This window comes from Dreissena polymorpha, chromosome 15 (assembly GCF_020536995.1).
Source record: "Dreissena polymorpha isolate Duluth1 chromosome 15, UMN_Dpol_1.0, whole genome shotgun sequence".
Classification (NCBI taxonomy): domain Eukaryota; kingdom Metazoa; phylum Mollusca; class Bivalvia; order Myida; family Dreissenidae; genus Dreissena; species Dreissena polymorpha.
In genome coordinates this window covers 55,089,143-55,103,797 of record NC_068369.1, presented here as the reverse complement: position 1 = coordinate 55,103,797, position 14,655 = coordinate 55,089,143, and the positions used below count along the sequence as shown (strand labels likewise).

General features: G+C 32.6%; 1 protein-coding gene across 6 annotated transcripts in view; it reads left to right on the top strand.

Annotated features, from left to right (window-relative positions):
• LOC127860290 (zinc transporter ZIP10-like) overlaps positions 1-14,655 on the top strand; it is an 80,175-nt gene that overhangs the window by 17,196 nt on the left and 48,324 nt on the right. The window contains exon 1 of one of the 6 annotated variants that reach the window (XM_052398290.1): positions 1,080-1,100. The exons of 4 other annotated variants lie outside the window; for them this stretch is intronic. Coding sequence is in view for 1 of the 2 variants with exons in the window: in XM_052398288.1 (XP_052254248.1) it covers positions 13,266-13,283 (18 nt within the window). In the remaining variant the exon portion in view is untranslated. Of the gene's footprint in view, positions 1-1,079; positions 1,101-13,130; positions 13,284-14,655 lie in introns of those variants that run through there. One more of the 6 variants, XM_052398288.1, reaches the window with a different exon arrangement.

The following is a 14,655-nucleotide window of genomic DNA, read 5'->3' as shown; positions in this document are numbered from 1 at the left end:
TGTTGATGTAAACAGCAAACTATTGTGTGTTCAAAGTCATTTAATTTGTTGAGACAGAGTTACATGAACAATAGTTTTTGTGAGCTTGTAAAATGTGTCATTGTGAAATGTGTTACATGGAAAGATGAAAACTACATGTACATGTATGTGGATTGTGCTGATCATGTCATGAAGTACCTACTATTGACAGTACATAAAAATGACCTCTGGATTAAAGCCCTTGAATGATAAAAGTCAAGAAAAACCAATTAAAAGTATACAATAACAACATGAAATGGTGTGGGCAGAGTATAAGTGACTGCTTGATTTTGAGCTCGGCTGTTTTCGGAGAAAACCTGAGGTATTGTCATAGCCAGCTCGTCGTCCGCCGTGCTAAGCCCTTGACATTTTCCTCTAACATCAAAGTGCTTCCACCTACAACTTTAAAACTTCATATGTAGATGCACCTTGATGAGTTCTACACGCCACACCATTTTTGGGTCACTAGGTCAAAGGTCAAGGTCACTGTGACCTCTAAAAAAAAATAATCTGACACGCTTTCGTTATACTCGCAGGCTGTTCTGGTTTTATGCTGTTTGCACTTAGCCATTTTCACTTTGCTTCTGAGTTGGAAAGAATTAAACTATGCTTGATGTTTTAAAATGTACAAGATCCTTCAACTTGTTATACATTATTATTACTGCCATTTGATATTTCAAAAAAATAAATATTTGCTGGAAGCAAAATGTTGCACAATGCTACTAAATGCTAAGTTTAGCAGATTGTAATGGTTGAAGTATGGGATTTCCTGTCTTTCTCACACCCACACTCAAGTACTTGTAGTGCTTCTCTGTTATTTTAAGAAATCTACATGTTGGGGAAAATGTCTTCGCCTCACATGTACATTCCAAATGCTGCAGTTTAGTGGTGCAGGGGTTTAAAGAACCTTTCAGTATAAGGTTAATGCCTATTTACCATATTGACTGTATTGACATGATGAGCAAATGCGTTACTCATAGAAACTAATTTAAATTAATTCAAACCAAATTGAATCATGGAGTGCATCAATTATGCTCATGGGGAGCTTTAAGGATGCCGTGATGTCTGTCATCTGTTAGCGCGTAAGTGAATAAACTTTTTCATTTAAGGATTTTTGCTCCTTAACCCCTTGACAGATTTTAACAAAGCCTATGTAGGTCATCAAAGGTAAAAATAGATTTTTATAATAAAAAAATGTACAAAAATAGTCTCTAAAACCTGAAGCAACATTATTAAAATATTGATGGTGCATTTGGTGTTGGTTTTTAGTCGTTCTTTAGTCGTCCTCTTCCAAGTTGTTTAAATCATGCCCTTTGGGCAACAAATGGACCCACTCTAGGGATCACATGATTGATTTATGAAGATTTGCTGGTATATAGCTAAATAACATAAAAGCCTCTATAACGCTCAAAATCAACGAAAATTTCGTAAAGTATTTCGTAAAATAAAGTTAACACCTAAACAATCAGTGTTTCTAATATAGCAACTAAGCTACAATTTCAATGCTAGATGTGGTATGATTACATAGATTTTTGTGAATACAAATTATGCACGTTTTTAGCTCACCTGTCACGAAGTGACATGGTGAGCTTATGTGACGGTGTGATGTCCGGCGTCTGTTGTGCGTGCGTGTGTCCGTGCGTGTGTCCGTCAACAATTTGTTTGTGTAGACAGTAAAGGTCACAGTTTTCATCCAATCTTTATGAAATTTGGTCAGAATGTTTATCTTGATGAAATCTGGGTTGGGAGTGTATTTGGGTCATCTGGGGTCAAAAACTAGGTCACTAGGTCAAATGATAGAAAAACCTTGTGTAGACAATAGAGGTCACAGTTTTCATCCAATCTTTATGAAATTTGGTCAGAATGTTTATCTTGATGAAATCTGGGTTGGGGTTGTATTTGGGTCATCTGGGGTCAAAAACTAGGTCAAATAATAGAAACACCTTGTAAAAACCTTGTGTAGACAATAGAGGTCACAGTTTTCATCCAATCTTTATGAAATTTGGTCAGAATGATTATCTTGATGAAATCTGGGTTGGGATTGTATTTGGGTCATCTGGGGTTAAAAACTAGGTCACTAGGTCAAATAATAGAAAAACCTTGTGTAGACAGTAGAGGTCACAGTTTTCATCCAATCTTTATGAAATTTGGTCAGAATGTTTATCTTGATGAAATCTGGGTTGGGATTGTATTTGGGTCATCTGGGGTCAAGAACTAGGTCATTAGGTAAAATTATAGAAAAACCTTGTGTAAACAATAGAGGTCATAGTTTTCATCTGATCTTAATGAAATATAGTCAAAATGTTTATCCTGATAATAACTGATTTTGAATCGTTACAGGGCTCCCGCTGCCGTTCACCAGATTCGCCAATGGCGAAAATTGAGCAAATTCAGCGAATAAAATAAACGTTTGGCGAACAATTTTTTTCCTGACAAATGCCTTCTCAGATAATAAACTCTTTCAGCTGTAGACTGTACTTCAATACATCACCTCGTTATTGACCCGAAAAATTGATATGCAGTCGGCATTAACACCGGTCAGAACTGGTCATCGAGACAAAGGAAAATGACTGGTGTGAAAACAAAACAATGGTGTAATCGTACATATTATCGGCTTAAATAAACAATAACTTATTAAAGATTAAAGATTGCTGCCAATTTCAATTAATTTGAGTAAAAGACGTTAGCGAATGATCAACTTAGTCACACAACAAACGTAAGTAAAGAAGTTGATAATTTATTTTAATTTCAAGAAGTTCGTAATGTTTGTAATGATTAAAGGCTAAATGTGTTACAATTGTGAATGACGATAGATGAACGGGTATAAAACCCTTGACATTTTCTGCGAAGTGTCTGAAATTGCGGCTGCCATTATGGCGACCATAGGCAATAAGCGTCCTTTGGACTCTGACGAATCTAATGACACGGTCTAAAAAAAAATCAAATCTGATAGTAGATCATTCAAAGATGTTTGGCTTTCGGAATTCAAGTTTTTTGTTTTGAAATTTAGCATATTTAATTTTGTTTATTTCAGATCACAAAGAGGCCTCACAAGCTTGAAGTCTGAAAACATCAATGACAAATGCGCAGGCTTCAGCAATATCCAAAAGTGAAGCGGCTGTAGTGTCGGCTATGACTTATGTGTACTTTGCTGCACAACATACTCTCGCATCATCGCTGGTTCCAGACCTGAACAGATTGTGTGTCTTGCAGGTAAAAAAATAAATTAAACATCTTTAAAGCAAATTTGATTTGTTTTAAATTGATTGATAAAATTTGATTTTGTTTAAGTTTGCTACAAATATTGAGCAAAATATACTTAAAATCATAAATTATATTTTCAGGATGCAAATTTGTATTAATATATTTTCAGGGTGCAACCCAGCTCAATGACCTTCAGGTTGACAGCCACACGTCATATGAACACAGCTCCAGTGTGTCGGAATTTCAAAACTGTATGGCAGACGTTCTGAGGAGTGATCTTCTCCAGAAGATACCGACATCATGCAAGTACAGTATCATGATCGATGAGAGTACAGACATTTCATATTGATTCTCCACCAAAGTAGTAAATTAGGATGTTGGTCGAGCTTAAAATTAAATGTTGTAATTACGAACTAAAAACAACTTTTTATGAAAGTCCAATGCATGTATAACAATGCATTTTACCCGAATTCTTTTCACTTATGTTGAAATTGAGTCACCCTTTACTCACTTTTTATGCAAAACAGATATGTTACTTAGGTTTTGCTTAAGTTTAAAGGTTATATTGATTGCATAAGCATGGTTGTATTTGATATAACGACTGATTCACATTCCCACAACAATCAATCATTAAAATGGTATATGATTTGATGCTCCGCTAAACATTTTGAATGAAATATTTAAGTTCCAACCGGGTTGTGAAAATTGTGCTGGAAAAATTTGTCTTATTGATCAGGCTTATGTATTCCAAAAAAGATATATATCAATCCAATGGGAATTAGTTAATCAAACTACCAGTGTTCCTTACTGGGATTATAGTACAATTAAGTAGGGGTGAAGTTTGTAATATATCTCTATACAATTAAGAGTACATAAATGACAAGAGATGGTAACGTATCTGTTTATTTCATTCTACAAGACACAAATTTATGTTAAATTTTGAACATGAACATAAACACATGTTAACAGTTCAAACACATTTGACCAATCGATTATATGTCTGAATCAGCTATTTTTGTACAGTTTTTTTACATTTGTTAATAAACATAGCACACAATGTCATTTTTGGTCATGGTAACGTATCTGTTCTATACATTTGTTAATGTTTATAATGCTAATGTTTATATGCAAAGTATAAGCTCACAAAACAGTGTGAGAATAAACAATATTTTTCAAACATCAGGTAAAACAACTTATCCGTCTTATGTTGTGTGTTAATTACTACACCGCGTGAAAAGTACCGAGCAATGAGTTCTTTTTAATCGTGGTAACCAGGGATCAATTTTTTTTCGGTTTTGTCGGTCCTAGACCGATTGGGGTCATGAAAGACCGATTGAAAATCCCAAACAGTTGGTCCGATTCTGTTTGCTAAAATTCCCATGTCATGAAATCGATTACACAGTGTATATGCTAACACACCCTTATGACATTCTTATCTCGATTAGGTGTGATAAACCATTCTCTGCAGTCTCTAAACCAGTCAGGACTGGTTTATTGCACGTCAGACCAAGAATCAAAAACTTGTGAATAGCGGATTTAAGACGCATAAAAAAAGACGCGTCTGAAAGCACGTGCTGTAACTATACAAAACATGCCGATTCATTTTCCACCAGCGTAATAATCCGGTTATATAATTTTGAATGAAAGTCGGGGATCTGATCGACAGAACAGCCGAAAGTTATTTTTATGGGCGGAACTTCACATAAAATAGTACACAAGAAAATAATATACATTGTATAAATCTTTAGTAAAACCGTGCTAGAATCGAAATAATTCGTGTACTTTATACTTTGTTGTTGAATAACTCACGACCGGAAAATTAGTGGTTTCAAATGTTTTGCTCTCGTGATTAAATCCCTACGCATCTTAACTATAGGCCGTGGGTTATTTGACAACAAACTATAATGTACACGAATTATTTCTTAATTATTTGGTGTGTTATTGTCAGTAGCCAACCTATGCACAGACATTTGTTTGGTTCAGTGCATGTTTTTAAGCTATTATCGAGTCGACAACAATTTAAAACATTGGTATAGACTTATGAAAAAGTCTGATAAAACAGCACACGAAACAACAATAAAATGATAAAACCAGTTGAGAAAACTCGTTCCGTTTAAAAAATAATGACTAGGGGAATTTTACTTGTACATTTATTATACCACCTTCATGAATGGCAAAATCAATGGTATATATTTTAAGGTAATTTGTCATGATTTCGGACATAAATTTTCGGATACTTTTTCCCCATTTATATCCGGACCGATTGATGTTGCGGGAAAATATGATCCCTGGTGGTAACGTATCTGTTTTCTGCATGTGTCAGCAATGACAATCTGGTTTTATGGTACTTAATAGAAACCAACAGTTATGATAAAAATGGTAATGCGATGCTCAAAATGTTATATGTTTTATATGTATATTACAAATCTTAAAACATTAACATGCATGTACGAAATGAATATAATTATTTTTGCTGTATTGTACATGGTATGGAATTGAAGTAAATTGTGTTAATTTTTAGATACAAATTGATACTGACAAAACACAGTAGGCACGTTACAATAAATTTAAAACACTTTCAAACAACAAAATGTGTCTGTTTATGTCATTGTGTGTGAACGACTACATTGCACGTAAAACATCGATCACAATGTCATTTTCAATTCCAGTAACATATCTGCTGCGTCATAGTCCTCTTGTATGTAGAATATCAATTTCATCTTCTTCTCGTGTGTTCATGCCAATTCATAGAACTCGCTGGCATCTTGTATCAACACCTTTAAACTTGGTTTATATACATTAATATAATATTTTGAAGCCTGAATTGTATGTGTTTTAGCCGTTAATTGTTGATAATTTTCAATTTGACTGTTTTGAAAGCGAATAATTTTTATAAGTATTTTTATATTCCTAGAAATTTGGCCTTAAAATCATTAGAATTGTTTAAATAATTTTAATTAAACAAAATTATCACGCATATAAAATTTACTCCGTACTAACTTTTTGTTCTACATAAAAAGTAAATATTACATAAAGCAATATTCTAAGTACTAGTATGTGTCTGAATTTGTGTATGTTAATTTGTTACAGCGTTTAATAAGATATCAGGTTTTTAAAATCAATGTTTAATAATGTTGATAACATATATAGTTTTATTTTTATCACTTTTATTTAATAGATCTACATATTGTGTTTTGTGAAGCACCATTGAGTATTATTATACATAATTAGATAGGAGATTTATCAAATAAAAAAAAATCCAGTTTTACCTTTCCCGTTTTATCCCGGCTCTTGACTTTTCCATGCTGTCTGATATGATGGATATCTATTTACTATATTGGTCAACTTTTTTAACACAGGCTACAGGAAAAAGTTATTTGTTATACCAAACTATGATATTTTATCATAACAAAACATTTTTATTCAGATTTCAAAAGCATACCGGTATAACACCTATAGTTCCTAAATAAAATCATGTATCATTTTAAAACAGATATGTTACCAAGAATATCAAAGAGTTCTACAATATATTTCTTGGGATATTTCTATATTGAGTTCTTCTATGTCATCAAATTTCAACAAAATATAATTCTATGATATAAATAGTAAACTATTATATCTATGTCATAGCTATTTTCCAACGAATTTTGCTAAAATCTCCACTTACCCTTGTTTTCAAGAGCCCCTAATATTTTGTTTTCCTTTCTTTAATAAAAAATGGCGGAAAAATGCTGTCCAGCGATGTTGCTTGATACATGAGGCCATCAGCTATATAACATCATTTGGTTATCGCATAAAAAAATCAATTTAATCTCATTTACGAAAATCAGTAACGTATCTGTTCGTAACGTATCTGTTTGCCCAAAACTAAACAACATCAGATGCCTCATTTATATTTGTCAGATATATGGAAGTAGATCATTTTTGGCATTTATATATTTAAAATTTACTTTAAAAAGACCCAATATGCTTTTACCAACGAGGGTACATGATGTTCAGTGAGAAAGGATGGTAACGTATCTGTTCCTTTTTTTAAGAAAAACTAAATGTCGCCTTACCTTAATGAAGGCATCATTGCTTTTTAATGTTTCTGGTAACAGTATTAATGTGTAGCTGATGAAATATAATGTTTGGGGATGTTAAAAGGGCAGTTTTAATTATCAAAAGGGGTAAAGTATTGTTTTTCTTGTAGCTCTGAAGTTTGGTAATGTATCTGTTCAATGGTTCAGGGACATGGTTTTCATCATGTATATTTTCAAAAATAAAATATCCGTAAAGAATTTGATGTATATACTTAGTTATTTGAACTTTATTTATATTTTTGATGGAGTTTTTTCATCTCGTGATTTTCGGAAATTGATATATAACCAAACACAGTACCGGTATGTGCTTTGGTGGTTGGGGACATTGAAAAAGCGTTGAAATAGCACCTTTGCATGCTGGAATAATTAAAAAACGCCCACGAAACATCAATTATTGTTTGTCTTACGAACGCAATGACACTCTAGTGAAATACAAAACAGCAAACATGTATTCGAGCAACATCACAGGAAATAAACACCTGGGACAGAATTTTCTCCTAATTTACTACTTTAGTGGAGAATCAATGTTCAGTGAAGCAAAATTTAGTGACCTATGTTCGACTTTTGGAAACTGATGAGTTTGGAATGGCTGAACTTCAAAGAGCAAATGCAGAGAGCATATATGAGAATGTAGTTAATTTGCTTGGTAGAAAGGGAATTGACATTCAACATCTCTCAGAAATTCTATTTAAATTGAAAACTTGGAGAACTTGTTGGTTTTGTCCATAGACAGCCCACCAATGGAAAAGTTTGATTTCAGAAGTGCTTTCAAGATTTGGGCTGGATTGAAGTTGAGGCGGATTACGGCCTTCTGCTAAAATGTATGTTCAGGATATCATGTGCTCATGTAATGTAAATGTGTCATGTGCTTATTTTATGAACATGTGCTTGAGTTAGGATGTGTGTATATATCTATAAATGTTTTGTTGTACTGTGTTTTTTTTTGTTATGCACACATGATGTTGATTATGGCCTTCTGCTAAAATGTATGTTCAGGATATCATGTGCTCATGTAATGTAAATTTATCATATGCTTATTTTATGAACATGTGCTTGAGTTATGATGTATGTACTTCTATAAAAGGTTTGTTGTAAACTGTTTATTTTTGTTATGCACACATGATGATTATAGTAATAAACATATTCAAGCTTTGTTTTGTAGTTTCTTCTTTTACACCCCTTAGCCTAGACTTACAACAGGTGGTTCCTAATGCTTTGCTAAAACTTTGGCTACAGTTTATAAAATTTGGCTACAAAAAATTACATTTGGCTAAAATGTTGGCTATAGAAATTTTTGGGCCAGGGGGAGCCCTGATCGTATATGGGTCATCTGGGGTCAAAAATTAGGTCACCGGGCCAATGCTAATAAAACCTTGTGTAGATAAAAGAGGTTACAGTTTTCATCACGTCTTAATAAAATTTTGTCAGAATGTATTAATTATTGACATCTGGCTTGGGATTGTATATGGGTCTGATAGAATTTAAGTTGATGTGGCAAGGTTAGTCAGGTGAGCGATTCAGGGTCATCATGGCCCTCTTGTTATTTATTTGTGCCACAATTAATTCCATTTTAATTTCCCGCGAATGTATCTATTCATACGACACACGAACCCCATGTTGGTGTTCATGTATCGTTTGAATAGATGTCGTTGAGGGAAATTAAAATGGAATTAAATATGCAAAACTATAATAAAAATGAGCGTTTTGTATCTATAAACATCTATTTTACCAGACAACATCTGGTGTTGAAATTTCGGCAATTGCCATAAGAAACACTGATTTTTAATTGGTTAAGTTTAATTTACAAAATATTGTATGAAAATTTCGTTGATTTTGAGTGGTAATATTACTTTAAAAATCTGAAATGCATGTTTTGGCATGAAATGTCACATGGTGGTACTCTACCATGCGTGTTCAAATAAATTTCCCCTAGGATGAACATTGGCACCATTCAAAGGACAAGTTGTCTCCATTTTAAGCATAAAGTTATATATTAGGGCCCTTTTCCAAATTTGAAAGGGTCAAATTTTGTATAGTCCAGTTCATCTTCACATGTCTTCAAAACAAATTGATTATCAAATCCAAGGATCATTTGCCAAAAACAAAATCAGTGCTCAAGAAATCCCAAATAATACAACACAATTCTGTAATACCAAGAGAATAATGCAAATTTCAAATTTGCCTAGTTTTTGCATTGCTTTGATTAAAATAAAAGCATCACAAGTATCAGTAATTGTTCAACTTGACTGATATTCTCTTTGACAAGGATGATCTTTCAATATTGAGTTAACATACCGGTACAACAAATAACCACCACAAAGAGACTGGGTATCATGTGTAACAATAGTGTCAGTATCTCAAAGGTCAAGGTCAAATTCCTAAGGTCACACATTTTGGCTTAAGGTCAAAATGTGACTATAATACAGATAGTCTTGACTGTAACTTAGTCATTCACCATTCAATTTTATGATAACCTAATACCACCAATGTCCCTCTTGAGAAGACGATTTATTGTATGTAAAACATGTCTCCCTACCTTAAAGGTCAAGGTCTAAATTAGTGGTCAAAGGTCAAATTTTGCAATAGAAAAGCTTGTCAAGACTGTTGCTTCATCATTCATCATGCAATTTTAACCCATTTATGCCTAGTGGACTCTCCCATCCTTCTAATTTGCATCAATTTAATTAGGGATGTCTAGTATATTTATTTCTATATTTTAAATATTTCTTATAGAAATTCCTTTAAGCAGAAGGACCCTGATGAGACGCTGCATCATGCGCAGTTTTTTTTTCATTCAAAATCGGGTCCGGTAACCAGACTCATTCCCAATAGAAAAAATTATATATTTTTCCTAAATGGGAGCTAAAAATTCCTAATGGAAGGTTTCCAAAAAAATAAATATTTTTTTTAGATCTCAATATTTTGTTCATCTCCCACCCATATAAGATCAACCTTAGTAAATATAATACTGGACACACTTGTTTCCTCGATTTTGAAGCATTTGTTGCCAAAACAACAACAACATTAATTTCCCAATTTTAGTAAAAACGCCGCAAATTTTCCCAATCCAAAGGGACCCGGCCCCATTCCCAAAATGGTGAAAAAACAAAGCGATGCAGTGTCTCATCTGGGTCTACGCTGTTTGCCAAGGCCTTTTTGTTTAGACGCTAGGTATATATGGGTTAAAACAATTTACCAAGAATGTTTACCATATAGAGAAGGTGTTTAACCCCTTGGGCAAAGATCTCACTGTCACACTGAAGTCCAAACGTGCTTTGTTCTGGATGTATAATAATTCCAAATATTGCTTGTGATGGGTTTCTCATGTTGATGACAGTCATCTGGCTAGTAATAAGTATAATGTATGGTTCACCTGATTCATCAAAGTAAAAGAAAAAACGTGTTGAATGCAAAATTGGAAACAATAACTGCAGCTTTTACAAGTGTGCATGGTCTTCCATGATTCACTGATGACGACTTAATCTTGCTGAGGATAAACAAGCTGTAAATGATAGTGAGCTCTTTGAAAATCACTTGTGGCTTGACAAGCAAAAAGTTAAAAGGTAAAGTGGGGCAAAGTGTCTAGAGTTAACAGGTGACATTACGGTAAGTCAACATTTGATGAAGGAACCATATAACAACAACAATATCATTAACATATTGATCCCATTCCAGGACAAACAAAAAACAACATATTATTCTGACTCTGTTCGACTAATGGATCAATGTTTTGAGACACTTTGGTCAAGGCTACAGAATCGTGCTTCATGTTTATATCTAAGAGTCAGTAATGTTTTATGTTTCATGTCACATTGTTAAGCGATCCTCTTAGTCTATAGTGATACATTCGCTGAAACCACAAGTCCAAGAGATTTGATCTTTGGTATTTAACATTAGATACTAGTGTGGGTGCAAAGTTTGCTCAAGTCATGGCAAAAGGGTCAAGACTTGTTATGCCCTAGATGTCACCTGACGTATATAGACTTTATGTAGCACTATATCTCTAAACGTCTCATTTGAAAGCACAAGGCCCTCAGCTTTGATATTGCATGGTTTGTAAAATCAGATCTTGTAAAAAGATTTTATAATGCCTGTGGGATATGATTTTATAATGCCTGTGGGATCAAAACTGGCAGCGCAGTAATGTCACATGATTTATTGTATAGAATTATAAAATATATTGATATAATTTCTTAATCTTTTTAAGGCCAGGAGGTTTTATATTTGGCACTGCCACACGTATAATTACACATGTATAGATGTTCCGTACTAATTTATTTTGTCAATATTCTGCCCCTGAGTTCAACATTTGCTATGCCAATGGTGTGGAGGATGTGCGAAATGTTTTGAGTTTATTGGTATTATATGCTAGGTCAAGAATAACACATTTCTGAAAGCGCCCAGAACTTATAGCCTTGACATTTGGTACGTGAAATCAAATCGTGGTCCTCTGCAAAGATTGTTCAAATCATGTCCATTCACAACTTGCCTACACCCATTTCATGGGAGAGCGATCAAAGGCCATGAACAACCCTCTTGTTTTTGGTCATGTATTCAAATATGTACTGGACTATAAGTGTAAATATGTCTGTTATCAATTATTTTTATTTCTTGACCTACCTTGCTTCAAACTATTTCTATTAAGATTTTAAGCTACTGGTAATGTTTGCACATTCGGCAAATTAAAGATGCCTAGATGTTATCCTATAAATATGTTGATGGTGTCCTAAACAGGCCTGTTTTTTTCAACCATCACTTTTGACATTTATTTGTAGCCAATCTACAAAAGTATGTTCCATATCAGTGATGTTTGTTTGCCCCAAATTACAGCCTCTTATAGTTTCCCAATGGCAAAAAGATACCTTTTTTTTTTCAAAAAAATCTGACCAAAATTTCTTAAGAAAGATGCCAAACTTTTCTAATAAACTTTATAATTGATTATTTGAGTTTTATATTCAGAAATAAAATTATGAACCCCTTTTTATAGAAATTTTAAAAGGCAGTTGAACATTCAAATATAAACTATTGGAATACTGTTATTTATAATAATAATAATATATTTGTTTCATTTTTCCTAGTGTCATAGTTTAACGCGCTTTTTACCCAATCCAATAGGTACAGGCTGTAAAATATAAAGCTAAAAAATTATTGCCTTTAGATGCAAGCACTAATTGCGTGTCCTAAATGAATAAATGTTAAATTTTTATTTAAACAAAATTTAATGTATTTAATATGATACAGCAAGGGAAAATGATATCTAAATTGATGAAACGTCTGTTGGGTACATGTATTTTTGTACTTCCATGTAATAAATAATTAATGTGTACTTTGACATGTACAATTGTCATGATTTTACTTTTGTGACAAGTGTCAAACGAAAACATGTTGACTCGAAGAAAATATGGCCCAGTGTTAGCTCTTAAGGCTTTTTGAAATCTGTGCACACAAATAAGTTCATATGGAAGATAAATAAGTGTATGAGATTATTTCAGAAGGGTGGTTTATGCATCTGTTGACATCTTCATATTTGAGGGACTATATATCATCCATGCTTTATTCACTTTAATACCAGATTAGGTAACATCCAGTGAAAGAGATGGATTTACGGATATTAGAATTTAATGTATTTAATATGATACAGCAAGATTAAGACAGATTAATGTGTTTAATATGATACAGCAAGGGAAAATGATATCTAAATTAATGAAACGTCTGTTGGGTATTTTTGTGCTTCCATGTAATAAATAATTAATGTGTACTTTGACATGTAAAATTGTCATGATTTTACCATTGTGACAACTGTAGTAATAGTAAAGCTGACAAACGGAAGATAAATAAGTGTTTGAGATTATTTCAGAAGGGTGGTTTATGCATCTGTTGACATCTTCATATTTGAGGGACTATATATCATCCATGCTTTATTCACTTTAATACCAGATTAGGTAACATCCAGTGAAAGAGATGGATTTACGGATAAAGGTCTGTTTACAAGTATTAACAACAGGGTCATTAACATTTACTGAATTTGTTAACGTGCTATAAAATTATTATTTAAATTAATTATATTATATTAAATTATATTAAAATATTATTATGCTTGCCCAGAAAACGTCAGTCAGATTTTAAAATTTCTACAAAGAAATAACATAGCTTTCGTACTATTTTGACACACACACATATATATATATATATATATATATATATATATATATATATATATATATATATATAATATAAGTAAAATGTAATAATCCAGATTGTGAATATTATATAATAAAAGTAAAAACACGTGTCTGGGATTTTAAATATATATTGATTTAGCCAACGCGTTTCGCATAGCTCATCAGGGCATAATACAATATATTACAACGTCAAAATGTCATGGAGATAACGTCATATCAATTATGACGTCATAACATCAATAAATATTAAATGAAATTTAATTTGGGTTTAAATACATGTATAAAATGTTGTTCTTTTGCTAACCTAGCTGAAATATTGTTCGAAAATAGCTTATAAAATGGAAATATTTTAAATTTTGGTTCATTATGTGAACATTCATCTAAATGTTTACTTAAAGGCATCTGTCTTGTTGAGGGGTCTCGCATTTGTTGTTCATGGACAGATCGCCTATTTCTAAGTTTATCGCCAGTTTGGCCTATATAATATTGTTTGCATCCATTGCATACTAATACATAAATCACATTTTGTATATCACATGACATATTAGTTTTTATTTTGAACATTTTGCCATCAAAATCAAAAGAATTCCCTTTAATAATATAACCACACAGGGCGCATCTAGGGTCATTACATTTGGATACTCTTGGTTCTTGAGATGAAAAGTAAGATTTGGTTAACATACGTTTTAAATTAGGTGGCTGTCGCTTACATTTTATTATCTTCTGATTTGAAATTATTTTATTCATAACCGGGTCTGTTTGTAAAATGTCAATGTTGTTTTTTAATACGCCAAACAGTTCTTTATTTTTTGGATTTTGTGTTGAAATAAATGGAATTATATTACTCTTGTCCTTTTGTGTTGATTTTGAAAGTAATTCATGTTTAGGGATGGAAAGTGCTTTTTTAATACCTGTATTTATAATAGATTGTGGATATTTTCTTTGAATAAGGGAATGCTTAAGTTCATTTAAACGTTTTAGTTTAAGTTTATCATTCGAAACTATGGTGCAGATCCGTTTCGCTAAAGTGAAAGGAATATTTATCTTTGTGTGTTTATTATGACACGAGGTAAAATTAAGATATTGTTTAGAATCAGTTTCTTTGTAATATATATCAGTATTAATTTCAGTATTGTTTTTTATAATCAATATATCAAGAAATGGTAACT